General features: G+C 36.4%; 1 protein-coding gene across 1 annotated transcript in view; it reads right to left on the bottom strand.

The window, feature by feature from the left end:
- DENND3 (DENN domain containing 3) overlaps positions 1-15,958 on the bottom strand; it is a 38,919-nt gene that overhangs the window by 15,207 nt on the left and 7,754 nt on the right. The window contains exons 5-10 of the mRNA XM_062570694.1: positions 11,652-11,763; positions 10,147-10,266; positions 8,967-9,185; positions 7,425-7,546; positions 6,852-7,007; positions 3,584-3,680 (exon numbers count right to left, since the gene is read on the bottom strand). Coding sequence (XP_062426678.1) covers positions 3,584-3,680; positions 6,852-7,007; positions 7,425-7,546; positions 8,967-9,185; positions 10,147-10,266; positions 11,652-11,763 — 826 coding nt within the window. The remainder of the gene's footprint in view (positions 1-3,583; positions 3,681-6,851; positions 7,008-7,424; positions 7,547-8,966; positions 9,186-10,146; positions 10,267-11,651; positions 11,764-15,958) is intronic.

Below are 15,958 nucleotides of genomic sequence, written 5' to 3'. Positions count from 1 at the left end.
TCTTTACTTACGCATAGCTAAGAATGCAGAGTTTAGTAATCACAAAAATCAAAACTTCAACAACAGAAGTTTTCTTCAGCAACAGAAAACACTACCCTCAGGCACCATTCCCACTCTGTAATTTTATGTAGTTTTAGCTCCTGAACTTTTTATTTTTTGCCTATAACTGAGCTCATGCTGTCTATGGTTTGGAATAAGACATTTGTGGTTTAAAACTATAACATTATGCCATGAAACTGAAAAGAGAAGCAAATCACCTTTTTTCCTCAGTAATCCCTGCTAAGACAATTATCTTGCTGTCATTCAGAAATAATTTCTGAAAGGTCAAATTGCTACTTTTAGGATTGAGCAAACCATAAAAAATGTCAAGATTTAAGAAATGCTACCCTCTTGCACCATTTCAAATTAAAACAAGTTGAAAGCCAGGATCTGGGGCACTATAACACGTATATTACATACACGTTTCCAGTACAAGTCACAGTCCAGCACAATGAAACAATTCAGCAAATTCCTCTATTCAGAAAAATCAAATGCAAGCCCCATTAGGAGACAACAGTGTCAAAATAGGTCACCTGTCTTCATGTTTATACCACATCCAGCCTTTACAAGCTTACTAAATGAAAGAGAGCTATATTTTTGAAACTAACTATGAAAAATTACTTTTTATTAATGCAATATCACAGAAGCTTGCCTAAATTACTCTTGTTAGTCTTAGAGATTATCACAGGTCAAAATGAAAAAAATTCTTTATTTTAATCAGATATCAGTGATTTACTATGATGTTTTAAAAAATGCAGAGGGGAAGATTCAAAAGTAATCTTTTTACTCCGAAATGAATGGAAACACTTTAGCAATACATAGGCCATTCTTACTGAGGAAGCATCTCACTTATCCATTTACGATATGTTCCATAAAATGGCATCTACAAAAGCACTGAGATTTCTGCTTTTTAGTATTTCCCCTGCAGATGGCATCCTCTGTTGGCAATTGTATGCAAGGGAGATGACAAGCTGCAGGAACTGAAAAATAGTCCTTTCGAATGGTTTCCAAGTTCCTTTAATATAATTGTAGACACCGTTAGTAATTACTCTGCAGCTTGTTAGATGTACTTTAAAGCTAGTCTACCACTAGGTTGCTTAGTATTTTAACAAGTCAACTGCTCAAAGCTTTGCACAAACGTGTATGTCTGCTTTAAAGTTTTAAAAATTAAAATTTACATTGTGTCACTTACAGTGTTAGAAACTGTTACAGAAAATATTATTTTTATTCTACAGAAATCCCTGTCAGAACATTTCCAATAAATTTCTGTCCTGAGGACATACTAATAAGATTTTTTATTTTTCCTTTTTACTTGTTTGTTTTAAGAACATTTGCTAGTGTTGCAAGCCTTATCCAATAAACATTATTTCTTATCAAGAAATAGGTAAAATGTTAATGTTGAAATTGGAGGAAGTTCTGCAAAGTTCTTCAGCACCTGCTTAAGTAAATGAGAAGATGTCTTTCTGATCTTATCTTCCAGTCCCAACATCTCCTTTAGATGGATGTTCACCCAGGTAGTAAGAAAAGGTTTGAAGCAGGAAATACTAAGTTTGTTATCGACCACAGCCTATTGGTGTTAATGAACAAGTCTCTTTGCCAGCTGCAAACAGTGACTCTAGGGATTCAATTACCAAATATTAATCACAAAGGAAACTTTCATAATTTTTGTAAATATTCATTGAATATGATTAAGATCTAAAACAGTAGCTGAACTTTCTTATATTCCTTTTCAAGCTTCCACTTTGACCCACAGAATGTCAAACTACAGAATCACTAAACAAGCAACAAAAAAAGCGAAGAGCATATAGCTCTATAGTTTTGCTTCTGGTAAGTTTAAATAATAACACAAAAAATGCCTTCCCATAGGTCAGAACATGAACCTACTTAATACTAAGTATCTGTAAGAACAACTGTGTTAATTGTATCAAAGGGTGCAAGAAACTGCAGAAAATGCCACCTCCCTTCAGCAACTAGATATCGACCCATAGACCCTCCCAATTACGGATATGTCCTGCAAACAATTATTTCACCTTTATTAAGGTATGCTTTTTATTTGTTAATAACTTTGGTATTTAAAAAAAACCCTTAGAGTTTATAATCTTGGATTTTGGCTTGCAGGGTCACAGTAATGATTCTTCAAATGTGAATATTTATTTCATTAGCTGTGAACAGTTTAATGTAAAAAACACAGTCTCAACTCAATCAAAATCTTAACCTCCTCACTTCTGGGCAAAGTACCCTAACACAAGATGCTCACATAGGAATTCATATGTTCTTCAACTCTTTCTTCTCCTGTTCTTTCCCCTCTTCTGCTCTCCCTCTCTTTCATTCCCCTTCCAGGCTCTCCAGTCTTTGATGCTCAGTGACACGGCCTTAAACTAAAGGAACGGAAAAAATGCTCCAAGTCCTACAGCCGGGCGACCAAGACACTCTGTTTAATGAGGAAATCAAACCCATCCCGTCATTTCATTAACATAAACAAAGCTTTTACATAGAAGAGGATACATGCACCAGTACTGTCAGCATTTCGAAGGAAAACAGACCTCTATCTTTTGTAAAAACACAGCTCACTGCATACGTTGGGCAAAAACCCGAGTCCTTGAGAAGCTTCAGCAGAGGAGCCAGATCAGGCTTAGGTGAACAGAAGGATTAAGTTGATCTTGCAAGAGAGGCTCAAGGCTGGTACAGAACTCCCACACACCTACAGATTTTTAAGCTCAGATAAATACCTAATAAGCAGAGTTGGCAGGAGGGCTAAGAACGAACAATACGGGGATTTCAGGGTGTCCTTTAGCTTACGGCACTACAGACTGGCCAGCTGGGCCTGGCCTGAGGCTATGTACTGTTCAAGTATCGTTTTGGAGGCTTCGGTAAGACATAAGGAGCACACAGGTAGACTACAGTTATCTTACCTGGTAAAGCACAGGTCAACTAAACCACAGCATGTGCTCGGTCCCACTGCAAGCCCAAAGGGTATCAGTGGCCTGACAGCCTCTATTTCCTGTCACCCGCCATGGGCCAACTCATGCTCAGTACCAGCAGCACACTTCCGCTGCGTGCATTGCGGAAAACCAGCTCCTGGCCTGCAGCCAAACAGGCATTATCAGCTCTGTGCCCTGTGGTTCAGGCTGCAGAGAAAGCAGGTACTTAGATTTGTGTCATTCAAGCTCTCTCTGACTGTGCTCACAGGCTTGCGGAAAACTTACGTCTGCGTGTAGGCCTCTGTCCAAACAGTTTGGACAGCTGCCTGTACTTAAAATATAGTTTAGATATAGCTTTACTGACCATCTGCCAGAGGTTAATTTCACCCACTAGGAATTACATTTCATTTGCTTTGAAATTACTTAGTATCTTGCCCTCCAAAACACTGTCTAATATTTCCTCTGTTTACAGTAAACAAAAATTTGGTAAGGCATTTTTTGAAAGCTGGTAGTTCATTAACACTACACAGACCAAATCATGACCATTCCACTAATTTTTAGCATTAATACTTAAAGTATAGATTTATAATAGAGAATCAAAACATATTTAACACTGAATTTACCTTTCTGTAAAATGGCTGGTCTCCCATTGCCCTTGTTTTCAGAAATTCTTCACTGTTAAACACTCTATGTTCATAATTTAGATGATCTTTTACTTCCCTGGAGACAAAAATAAACAAACATATGTAAATTGGGAGATTTATAAGCAAATTGCACTTCTGCAGCAGCAGCCCACTGGTATTACTAGAAACATGATGCCATATCAAAGGGCAAACTTAGTTTTATGAGCAAGCCTTGAGTTACTGAATCACAGAAAAAAAAAATGGAGACATAAAGAGAATTGTGACAGTCTACCTGCTGCCACTGCTATTTCTAGTTGGCAAATTCACTTAGAGGCTCTGGGATCAACTTCAGTATTCCATGGAAGAGAATCTATATACTGAAGTCAGGATTCAGACTCCAGTCCTGGAATTATATCTACATACACCATTTCTGGATCACATACAATCCATTTGGGGTACTAGAAAAACAAGTGTACCTGTCCACATTGGCAGTTTGAAAGATGTGATCTGGCCTCCCGCTGCCCCATTAGATTGCATCTCTAACATCCACGCAAATTATTGCAAAGTCCGATACTTCTTGCTGCCCTCATAAACTCAAAGCCAGCAATAACTGGCAGTCACATTAAAATAAAGAAATAGAAACATTGGAATATTGTAATAAAAGAGAAAGAGAGATAAAGATCTGATGCACATCTTAGAATACATTGGGCAGCAGGAGCTCGACATCACCCCTAGAAAACCAGAAATCAAAGTCAACTTCTGTGCCCCAGAGATGAGCCAAAACAGATTGTTTCAGGAATAGGAAAAGGGAGTTTTTCAGAGAAAAAGCTGTTCTCTGAACCCAAGTCAGTGAATAAGAAATGAGAAGCTATTTAACCTAGATACACGCAGGAGGCTAAAATGAGGGTTACTCTTACTTATTGGATGTTTCACCTATTATTTCCCCTATTCATAACAGAGGGAAAAGTGATTCCCATGAAAACAGAAGAATGAAGAAACTAATTTGGTGAGTTAAGATCTGTATGCAAGCACAACAGGGGAGATTCATACCTACGCAGAGACCCAACAGAAGGTCTATATCTCACTTGTCTTACATAAATCAGAGATCTAAGCCCATAACAGTTTATCATGCCATAGGGATTTAGAAAAAAATAGTAACTAGTATAAGCATATAACCCTACATGATTTAGTACGAGTTTGTTTTAAACATGGAACCTCAGCACACAAAAATGCTTCACTGAAGACAGTAATAACTGGTAGGACAATTGCATCAACAGAGATCTACTTTCCTTCACTCCTGGACTGCGGTAGATAAAGCATTAGAAGAGAAGAGACAATGCTGAAAAAAAGAACAAAAAGAGAAAGTTTGAAGAAATGGAGGAAGAAAGCGAGAAAAGAACCATCCCTTTTGCAAAACATGTTATTATCTCTTAGAGAGCAAAGCATCTGTTCATTTTTTGTAGCCAAGTGTTTAGTGCGTTAAAGGGTTCAAGCTGTTAGCAGCAAAACTCATTTCTGCTCATCTTTATCTGAAACATATTGTTGCCAAACACAGAAACCCACCAAATCCCACAGTGGCAGCACATCAGGTTGCAAATATGTTTCATTTATCAGATCCAGCTGCATAGTCTGTCATTCCCTCCACGCTCAGCAGTTATTGCCCTCCCCAAGGTCCCAGCTATGCATATGAACACTCCCTGAGCTGACTTCAGTGAAAAGGAGAAGGGTTTGCAAAGACCTGGTATTCAGATTATTTAAATCAACCCAGTACATTCAGACTGAAATTCTTAGGGAGCATTCATGTGAGCAGTTCAGCAGCTGATCCAAAGGGAGCAGCATCTCCAGCCAGAGGCAAGGAGAAGTAGCTGGGGACGTGCACCTGCACAGCCATTTGCAGACCACCAGCCACACAATCAGATCTCTCAGGCATGGCAGGGAGGCAGTTTCATTCTCAGGGCTGAGTAGGTTAATATTAATGCAAAAAGAAATGAAGTACAAGCAAAGTGATTCTCTCTCTACACTTTTTTTTGAAGAACTCAACTGCCATACTACCATTTCCCTCACCAAATACAGTCAAATTAAAGCAGGATTTGCAGCCAGTACTCTGATAAGATGAAGCCCACTATGGGTATCAATACATTAGGTTAGGTTAAGAACCAGAAAAATTAGTACAGCTGCACGTTTTTCCAGAGGGAGGAAGGTGGGGGCAGCTTTGGTTACACTAGTACTTGAGTGATGTTCTAGTAAAACAGAGCTTGATCTTGCACAATTCTACAATATTGTGTTAATAAAGACAATAGATATAACCAAATTAGTTATATAACCAGAAATGTTAACCATAAATTATGAAAAGTTTCTGGAGTAGAGCTACCAACACTGACAAAGGGTTAAAAAAACCCACTTGTTCATGTTCTTTTTTTGTCACCAAAGTGCTGAATTTAATTTTTTAGGATAATGGCTGCTATCAATTCCTTATCTAAGCATGGAGTATGACATGGAGGTGCAGCTCTACAAGGCATTGTACACACTCGCATGACTATTGACAATAATCATTACAAAAATAAGAGTAAAATTGGTAGTTGGGTCATTGAATCTGGTTCTCTATTATTCTATTTGATTTTTAATTTTATATAATTTAATCTTAAAAGCTATTTAATCTATACCTCACACCACTACTAAAACGCTACCCCACAGCCACAGTCAATACCCAACTGTTCTTGTGTCAACACTGTCCTTGGGCTTAAACAGCTCTCTTCCCTCCTTCTTACTTATTCTCACATGGCTGCAATCTGCAAATCCCTTCTCAGCACTTGTTCAATTAGCCAAAATATGCCCTGGTCTGCTAACCTCCTGATCCTGCTATCAGCTCTTCTCCCCTGTCTCAGTTTGAATTCATTTTTCTCTAGCATGAGTGACCAAGACAGTATCTACTAGACACAAATAAATACACATACTGAGTCTTAAACTCTTGTCAAGATACAAGGGCTGCACTTCTCTTCCTGGAATCTTCATACAAGAGACACTCCTAAGTTCAAAATTAGAATGGATTAAGCAAAAATGTCCTGGTAATGAATATGCACCTGAATACATTAGTTACTGATCTTCTGGCGGGCTAGAAGGACCTCTTTCTCATATTCCCTCTCAAAACTTAAGAGACTTACAAAATATCTATGAAGTAAATCAAAATAAGAGTATTTTCAGTGAAAGTGTCTGCCTTAACAAGTATCAGCTGCTCATGTAATAAAAAAAAAATACTGTACCCCTTTACCTGAAGATATTAACAATTAACTGCAAAGCAGTTTGCTGAACTTCATTGTTCAGTTTCTGCTGCCAAGCTCTTCTACGCATCTGGAGTTCCCCAAGATCCGTGCTGGCACTGAGATGGCAGAGCTCTAGATCATAATGCAGCTGAAGACTCTCCACTCTACACAAAAAAAGAACAACATTATCAAGACACATGTTAACACCATTTTTTTTCCTGTCATATCTTTTAAAGAAAAAAATCTGAAAGATTCCACATACCTTTCAGCTAGAAAAAGTACAAAAAATGATTTACAACTGTTGACAAAACTAACAAGGTTCTTGGAATCTTACTAGAAACATAGTTCAGAAACACATTAAGTTTTCTGTTAAAAAAAAAAAAAAAAAAAAAAAAAAAAAAGCAAAGTTCAGAAAAAATCCATATCTGTAACCAAAAAGAAAGCAACATTATGGGTATTACAGAATAATTAAAGTTTCCTGTATACTATTTAGATGATAATAACGAATAACACAAAATAAAATTTACAAAGTGAGTCTAAGACATGCACTATGATAAGCAAAGCTGCAGCTCCTTTTTTACCTTTTAATGAAAGTTGCTGCTGCTTGTGCTGGAACAGCTGGAATTTCAGGCTCCTCTTCTGGTGTTTTTGAATGTGTAATATCCCCATTATCAATATTGATTAGAATTAAATCTTCAGTCTCCTTTTAATGAATGAAAATGGAATAATTAAAAACGCTTTTCTATTGTAAAAGTATGTATTTCTTCTCTACATACTCCTTAGACAATGAATTATTCCAGTAAGAAGATAAACCATAAAAGAACTGAACTACAAGATTATATTGATAACTAAACAATGATTTTCAAGAAAAATAAATGTTATTAATTTAACAGATATTAAAGTCAGTATGTAAACTATATATAGGTAACCTATTATGCTCTCTGTAGAGCTACATTAATATTAAAGCTCTAAGCCCTTCCTTGAAAAGGAATATATATGAAGATACATACAAAACCATCTGAAAATTATTGCAAAGAAACTCCCTAAAAGCTGTCTCCATTCAGCCTTTACTTCCGTTCTTATTCTAAGGGGTGGAGTAGAGCAGGAAGGATTATATAATATTACAGCCTCAAACATGAGAGCACGTGCTAATGCCAAAAAGGTCATGTGGAGGTAAATTTCAGATTGATCTCTGTTTGCAATTTTAAAAGTTCAGGCTGTAACACAGCATAAAAAAAAAAAAAAAAAGAAAAAAAGAAAAGAAAAAATACACCTTCAAGTGGTATCAAAGAAGAGTATTCTTTAATCTGTACTTTTTCACAATAATGACATCCGCTTGCAGCTAACCTTAAAATATTTTTAATATTTCATTTCAATTTTGCATTTCATTCATTTTGGACCTGAATAGACTGACCAGTTACAATTTACAGTCAGATCAGACGGATCCATAAGACAGATTGATCAATGTAACAAAAAGTATATTCACATTAGCTTTTGTAAACCCCTCAACTGTGAAGCCAAGATATTTTTTTTTCCATCTTTTTGAGACACCAAAATATTATTTCCCACTGGAAAAGGTTTATTTAAATAAAATTCTGAAAGAAGAGGTGGCAAACTCAGAATAAATTCTGAAATTGCTATTTTTCTTTTTATTGGATGCTGAAGTCCATCATGAGAAACAGCAGCACCAACAGAGTATTTCCAAACTCATTCTCAATTCTTAACCCACAGGCCTGGAAAAGGCACCTAACTCATCCCACACACTGTTTTGAACATAAGTAACCTCACCAATTTGAGGAGAAGCTATTTATTAAAAAAAAAAAAAAAAAAAAAAAAAAAAAAAAGGCGCTATGTGCAAGCAGGGTTCTTCCCAGAATGAAACCTGAACTCACAGAATTCAGGAATATACTATCCTGGAAAGAAAAGAAATCCAAGGGATAGAGCCATAAGCTTTTTCCCAGTAAGCCAACAATCACATCAGTATGGCTCTATTAGTTTTGATTTCTTCACTGCTTAGAGGCTCAAATGACAAAAACAAATTTCTAAGGTGCACCTGAAAGAAGCAAGAGACATATAAATGTGCTGAAACAGAACAGCACAAGTGGTAATACTCTACGACATACCATGCTAACTTCTTCAAAATGATCAGTATGACATCCCATAAGAAAAGATGTTGGGGCCATTACAAAATCCAGCATTTGACGAGATAGAATGGGCACAAAAGTGTGTTGCCACTGAAGAGGATGAAGGTACAACATAAAGCATTCAGCCACGAGTGTTAGCAGGGCCCAGTCAGAAGAGAAGAAAACAATTCTCTGCTCAGTTAAAATACAGGTCATAATCTGGAAACAAAATTTAAAAAGCATTCACAAAGAGTTACACCTAAAAAATACAGTATACACACAAATATTTTATCTGCTAGTGAAACTTAGCCTCACAAATTTTGTCTTCTAGTAACTACCTCACATATTCAGAAACAAAAATAATGTCCATCTAGAGAACTCTTGTAAAATTCAACAGAGATGAAAGTAAAACTTCAGAGAAAATTTAAGTGATAGGCAAAGTCACTGAGAGTTTGCCCCCAGCACCAGTGAGGACAGGATTTAGCTGGAAATGGTAGAAAGAATTGTCCCCTCTTTCTGTCACAGAATTAGGCTTTTACAGCACCCAGATGAAGAATATGAGCAAACTGGTCTGACTGGCGTTGAACACAAATAACATCTAGGTTTTAGACACCCCAACCAAATAATTGAAGATACTAGCCAGTCGGATTCCTCATATTGCCAGTGGAGAGAGGTATCTGCTCCTTTGCAAATGACTTCTTGTATTTTCTTTTCTTTCTATACCATTTAGACTTCAAGTATATGAGAATGCCAACTGTTACAGATCAATCTTACAGGTAAACTAGAGTCTGCCTTTAAGTAGGGATTCAGTCCCTCTTTCACACATGGAAAGAAATCTTATGAATCTTCTAACCTCGTATTTTATGAGAATTCAAAATCAAATCTGTCAATCAGCTTGCGCATTTATATTCCAAAATGTATGCTTAAGAAATTTGGCATCTGCTGGTATACCACTACAGCAGAAACAAATCTAATGTGCCCTAATTTAATCTGGTCATACATATCAAAATATCTTAAGGAGAAATATACTTTATTGACAGTATCTCTAGCATACAAAGCTAGGCCTATTCAGAATTTCTCATTTATGGTGTTTCTTGAGTAACTACAATAATTTAAAATCACTGATTACCAGTACTGTCTATCTCAAACCCATTTTAAAGTATTTGTTAGCTGTTTTTACCTGCAGAACCTGCTCTGGCTTGAAACACAGCAACGGAAGATGAAGATCCAGGTCAATAATTGGACTATCTGGATCCTCTCGTGAAGGAATTATTATCTGAAGCGGTTTCATATTAAATACCTGTTGTAACAGATGTTTTCCATTTACTTCTTTAATGAAAGTATTCCCACAAGACATTGCATTCATAATTTTAGTTCCAACTACAAAACATTCAGATTACTTGAGAACAAAAAGACAGATATCTGAATACTGCAGAAAGTTGGAAGAGAAACAGGGAAAATATTAAAAGACATTAGAATCAGTTCTAAAGATTACCATGGATTTTGTTTCCTTACATTCTCATAGGTTGTTTGCTAATAAAGCCAACAAAAATAATTAAATTTTCTATTAATAGACTTATAAAACCTGCTTTGTTATAACCATAGTAATATAATGGGATTTATATCTGTAGATAAAATTGAGAAAATAAAGTATTGATAAAATTCATACTGGAAATGGAAATGAAAATACGAACAAAAGAACTCTGTATTTGTATTTACGAAGACAGAAAAAGCCAAAACTAAAGAGTTTTTTCAGTATTTCAGATATTCCAGCTCAAATCTCTATGGGCCAGATCCTGCACATTCTGTGCATCTCAACAAATCATTCAGACAATTCCCCAGCTCTGCTATTTTTTCTCTGCTCCTAACACCTCATCCCAAGGTCAAGGAAAGGTTATAAAGAAGAAATATAGCCCACAAATTTCAGCTTCTATACTGAACACAAACCTTTATGTGACTTTCTCCTCTTAGCTAAGCTGGCTGTTGCCAACCCAAACACACACCCACACCACTCCTTGCCCTCCTTCCCCAGAATCATTCAGACAGGATAAGAAAACAAATCCAGAGCTGTACCCATTGCAGTAGCTTCCTTCTTTGCCCTCTTTTCTTTCACAGGGACTGAACTACTTCTCAGGTATGTAACCGAACAGACACCCATCCCACACTTTAGTTAAGTAAGAGAACTACGTGATAGACTGGGGTTTATATGTGCATATTCAATGAGATGGCAATGGCATACTGTTCATACGAAAGGTAAACTTCTAATCTTATGATAAAGGAATTAAGGACTAGAGCTTCCAGCCAGCTTTAGCACAGATTATGTGGGCTGCCCTTCCAGAGGCCAGAAGCTACACTACATTATCCTCTGGATATGTCCAAGTATTGCTGCAGATGGTAGCTAGTTGGCACAAGTTAAATCCTTGCCAACAGGCTACCAAAGCTAAGCAGTATAACTAATTGGTATGTCAAGGTGCAAGCCTCCACCCTGTGAACATCATTATCTTATCTACTAGTAACACATAGCCTTTATTTTCAGAGTATAGGTATTGACAATAATTTTATGCCAGCAAGTAAAAATCTCTGATCTGACAGCGAAGAATTTTCTCTAAATTACACAAAGCAGCATCCTAGTACTTCACAACACATAATGTTAAACTAATTATGAAATTCAGCATCAGTAATTACCAAGTGGAGTGGTCCTGGTGGAGGGCTAGGTATTAAAAATAACTTTGCTGCAAATTCTTTTATGTGCTCATCAACATCAGAATTCTTGAAAGGTCGCAGATGCACTAGTAAGCTGAAATTAAATTATAGCAAATTATTTATAAAATACTAATATGCAAACAGGATTTTTTGCTGATAACCTAGAACTAAAAGGATTACTGGGAGCAATGAAGTTATTCCAGCTAATTAATTTCTAATTTATTAGATACTTCAGTGGCTCTACTTAATTTTAATTCTGCTGCTGTGCTGGAATAACATTTCAAGATTTTTCGTACTTCCATGCATAAAAATACTTCTTTATCCTATATATTAGAGTATGAATCTAGTACACTGGGTTGCCTGATGGCAAAAGAGATCCAGAGGTGAAATGTAGCTAGATGAAGCACCTTACAGACATTGCTTCCAGAGCAACACACCCACAGTTGCCACATGATGCCAGATGCGATGGGAGAACCCATGGCACTAGTTCTGGAATGAAATCATCTATCACCCAAGCAACTGTCTTGGCAAAAAGAATCAGAGGAAAAGAGAAGCTGTAGATATAAAAGATGGGCTTAACCGTAGATGAACGTGAAGCAAGAAGTATGCTCAGCATGAGGCCTTGCAGGCCTGCATGAACACTCCTCTTTGATATCATTCCTACACACAAAGAACAAATACAGTTGTGCAAACCTGCCAAATATTTCTTCCCTAGAACTCTATTACCTTAGCTTTTTCAAAGCAACAAAGGTCTGAAAGTTTATATTTAATGTCAGCCCAATTCATAAACATTTAAACATTTATGATATTAAGACTGCAAAGTGGTAAGTCCAGTAGCATTAATAAAATGTAACAATTAAGAAATTAGGTATTTGTAGTTGGAAAGGTTCAATGTTCTATTCAATAAGTCTCATGTGTATGTTTATAGCAAAAAAAAAAAAAAAAAAAAAAAAAAACTATATATCTAGTTCTAGAAAACAGCTGAATACATCCAGAGATATAGAAGAACCCAGAACATCACATTTGTCTATGTAAGTTAGATTCCTGAATCAAAATATTTTGCCTTTATATTACTGAGCTTTTTAATGGATTAGACAGACATAAATGTTTACTAAATTCAGACTGCCCTGGGCTGACTATTATGTCATTAAACATTTTCCCAAAATTCCATCAACTATTTCTGTGGAAAGGGAGACCAGCGAGTGGATAATTTAAAAATTCTCGAAGAAAAGTAAACCTTTGAATTCAGTATGTTGCCATACCTAATACATTACTAACAATGTGAGCTGACTTACTCATTTTTTTGAGACAAAAGGAACATATCAGCACATTCAGTAAGTGTTACAACAGGAACAACCTGACCCTGACACTGAATAAGCAGTAGATGTACAGAAGGGACAGTAAGAGCTTCTTAATCAGTACACTGTGCCCATTAACTCAATGTAATGGCAGTTGACAGCTCTGCACCACAAACATCTGCAGTTATAAATGAAGTAATCTGTGAAACATTAAAGCAGGGAGCTAAGGAGTTTATGAACCTTCCATTACCTCTATTAACTGTCCACGGAAACATTGTTTTAGAAAGTAAGAACACCTAAGAATGATTCTTTTGCATTGCTTCAATGCTGGGAGCTATTTCCACACTTCCACCTTTTCTTGAGGCAGCTGAAAGGACTAACACACAGGTTGGAAGATTTACTGATTTACTGTTTGAGTAAATCTTTACCCTCTGTAAAACCTATTCATCCATCTGAGGTGGGATTTCAACCAGCAGCAGATTACTGCCAGAAATATTTCACTTTGTGGAGTGTAACAGAGTGGGGTTTTAAAAAAAGTGCCAAAACCTCTCAATTTAAAACCCAATCTTTTCAAATAATCCTATAGAGTAATTCAGCAGTGACAGTGTTGCGAAATGGTCTAGATTCACGCTCATTTGCTTGGAGAGAGTCATACTCACTCTGTTCAAGTTGTTCTGGATTTGGAAGCACTGTATATCAGTAAAATTAATTACAAAATTAATGACACAGAATATGATCTTCATCATTACAATAAAAGTTTTAAAGTTCCCTTTGTGGTTGGAGACACCTTAAGGGATTTATAGTTTTACCTAGCCTCTGTATCTTAGTTTTATCCCAGTTAGTTTTCAGTTGTGATTTCTACTATACTTTGCCATTTGAAAAAGGTTAGAAACCTGTTTTTCTGTTGTTTTTGTTGTTTTTTTAATCTGGGAATGCTCAGGATGATAAAATACCTTGGATGAATCTCTTAAATTAATAAAAATACTGCCCCATTTATGAGCAATCCTGTTCACTGCAGGTCCTGGAGAAAACAAGCTGTACATTGTAGAATTCTAGAGAAATAAGAAATACATCAGGATTCTGAGTGGAAGCAGAACCCCTTCAGATACTACTTCAACATCAGGCTTATGCTGTCAATAATAAATAGTATTTTTCCCCACTAGCACCCACCAGGAAAGGACTACACATCAGGAATAGGTGGTTTCAAATCCACCATCTAGTGTCTTTGAATCCCAAAACTTGCAGAACTTGCATCAGTTTAAGCGTCACACAAAACATTACCGAAGCCTATCAAAGATATAAGACCTCTGTTGAAAGTGTTATTATTTGTTAAGTGCATACACCTTCTCAATTAAAACGTTTACTTAACTAGGTTTACAATCCATTGCCCTCTGATTACAATTAAGACCTCTGAAATGAAAATAATATCCTTTCTGGTTTACAAGAAAACAATGTTAAAACTTTGTTAGGTTACAAAAAGGCGAAAAAAAAAAATCACCAATTTGAGCATATGCTGCACTATGCTCAAACGACATCCCCACGGTCTTGTTTACTATAGTTGTTTATATTCCACCCAGAGCAGCCAAACATATCAGTAGCTAATTGCTTTGTGTCACTTGGGGGGGAGGGGGGGAAGGAAAGAAAGAAAAAAGAAAAAAAAAGTAGTAACAAAAACAAACAAACAAAAATGCTACCTCTCCACCCCTTCTTCCTCTCCTCCCACTTAAGTTTACTCTGGCAAAGTAAAATACATACTTTGTTTACACAAAAAAAAAAAAAAAAAAAAGAAAAGAAAAGAAAAAAGAAGGCATTCTGGACTTATCTATCAAATGGTATCAAAGAAAAAACATTGTGATTATGACTAAAAAAAAAATACAGAAGAAAACATGGAAACATTATCTGCACAGCAGGAAATGAACACCAAAAACTGCTTTGTAATTTCATTCTCCTCTCTCCTTTCAGTTAACTATACTTTGATCAAGTCTTTAAACTTGTATCTTCAAAATTATATTACAGCTGCTAACATGGATGGAGGAGAGCTGTGTGCCTGTACAAGTCCCCTGATATAAGAACAGGACTACACACAATACTAACATGGAAGGCTATTATCATAGAGATCTCCTCTGTAATTATTCACATATTTATAAGTCACCCAGAACTTACAAGGTAGGCTACTGATAAATTTGAACTCCCCTTACTAACTAATAGACTCAGATTAAGAGGAAAAGCCATCCGCAGCATTTAGCTCAGGGGCTAATGTTTTGTGTATGTACAAAAACTTATTATGGACAATCAAAGCAGAGATGCTTAATCATGATGTTTAAAATACCCAACCCGAGGCAACGTTTGCATCTCAGGAGAGCTGACTCCACCTCCAACCTAGTTCCTGTCTGAGCTGAACAAATACAAGACACCCTGAAATGTTTTTGTAACCTCTGGAATTTTCCTTCCTTTTTCTGAACATTTTTCCCACCTCTCCCTTAGTGGGCTGTTTAAAAAAATCTGTTCACAAATTGCCTGCTTCTCCCAGTTCAGAGATGTCTCACTTCAGAGAAGAAATGACTAACTTACGAATACACTATATGAATCACTGATGAGCACCATAACCGTAAAGCTCAATCTATGCTACTTCCCACCCAGTGGAAAGCTAGCACACAGTAAGCTCCCAAGGAAATCAAGTTCACAGTACAAAAGAAGCATGAATCTTATTATAAAGACTGTATATAAAAAGTAAAGTACCATAAGGCATAAATATTTAAGGTTTTGCTCCTGCAGTAGCTCAGCTGTATAGCTCTAACAATTACACACACAGATTAGCACTTGCTACAGATCTGAGACTCAAAAAAGCAGCAATGAATCAACGCCTGTAGTATTGAGGGCTGATGCAACTAACTTAAAAAGTAGAAAAAGTGATCTGGGCAGGAAAGGGAAAAAGGGAAAAATACATTTCCTTTTTATTTTACTGAGTATCTTGATTTTGCACAAATTCAT

Source organism: Rhea pennata, chromosome 2 (genome assembly GCF_028389875.1).
Source record: "Rhea pennata isolate bPtePen1 chromosome 2, bPtePen1.pri, whole genome shotgun sequence".
Lineage (NCBI taxonomy): Eukaryota > Metazoa > Chordata > Aves > Rheiformes > Rheidae > Rhea > Rhea pennata.
This window is presented reverse-complemented; position numbering and strand designations above follow the sequence as displayed.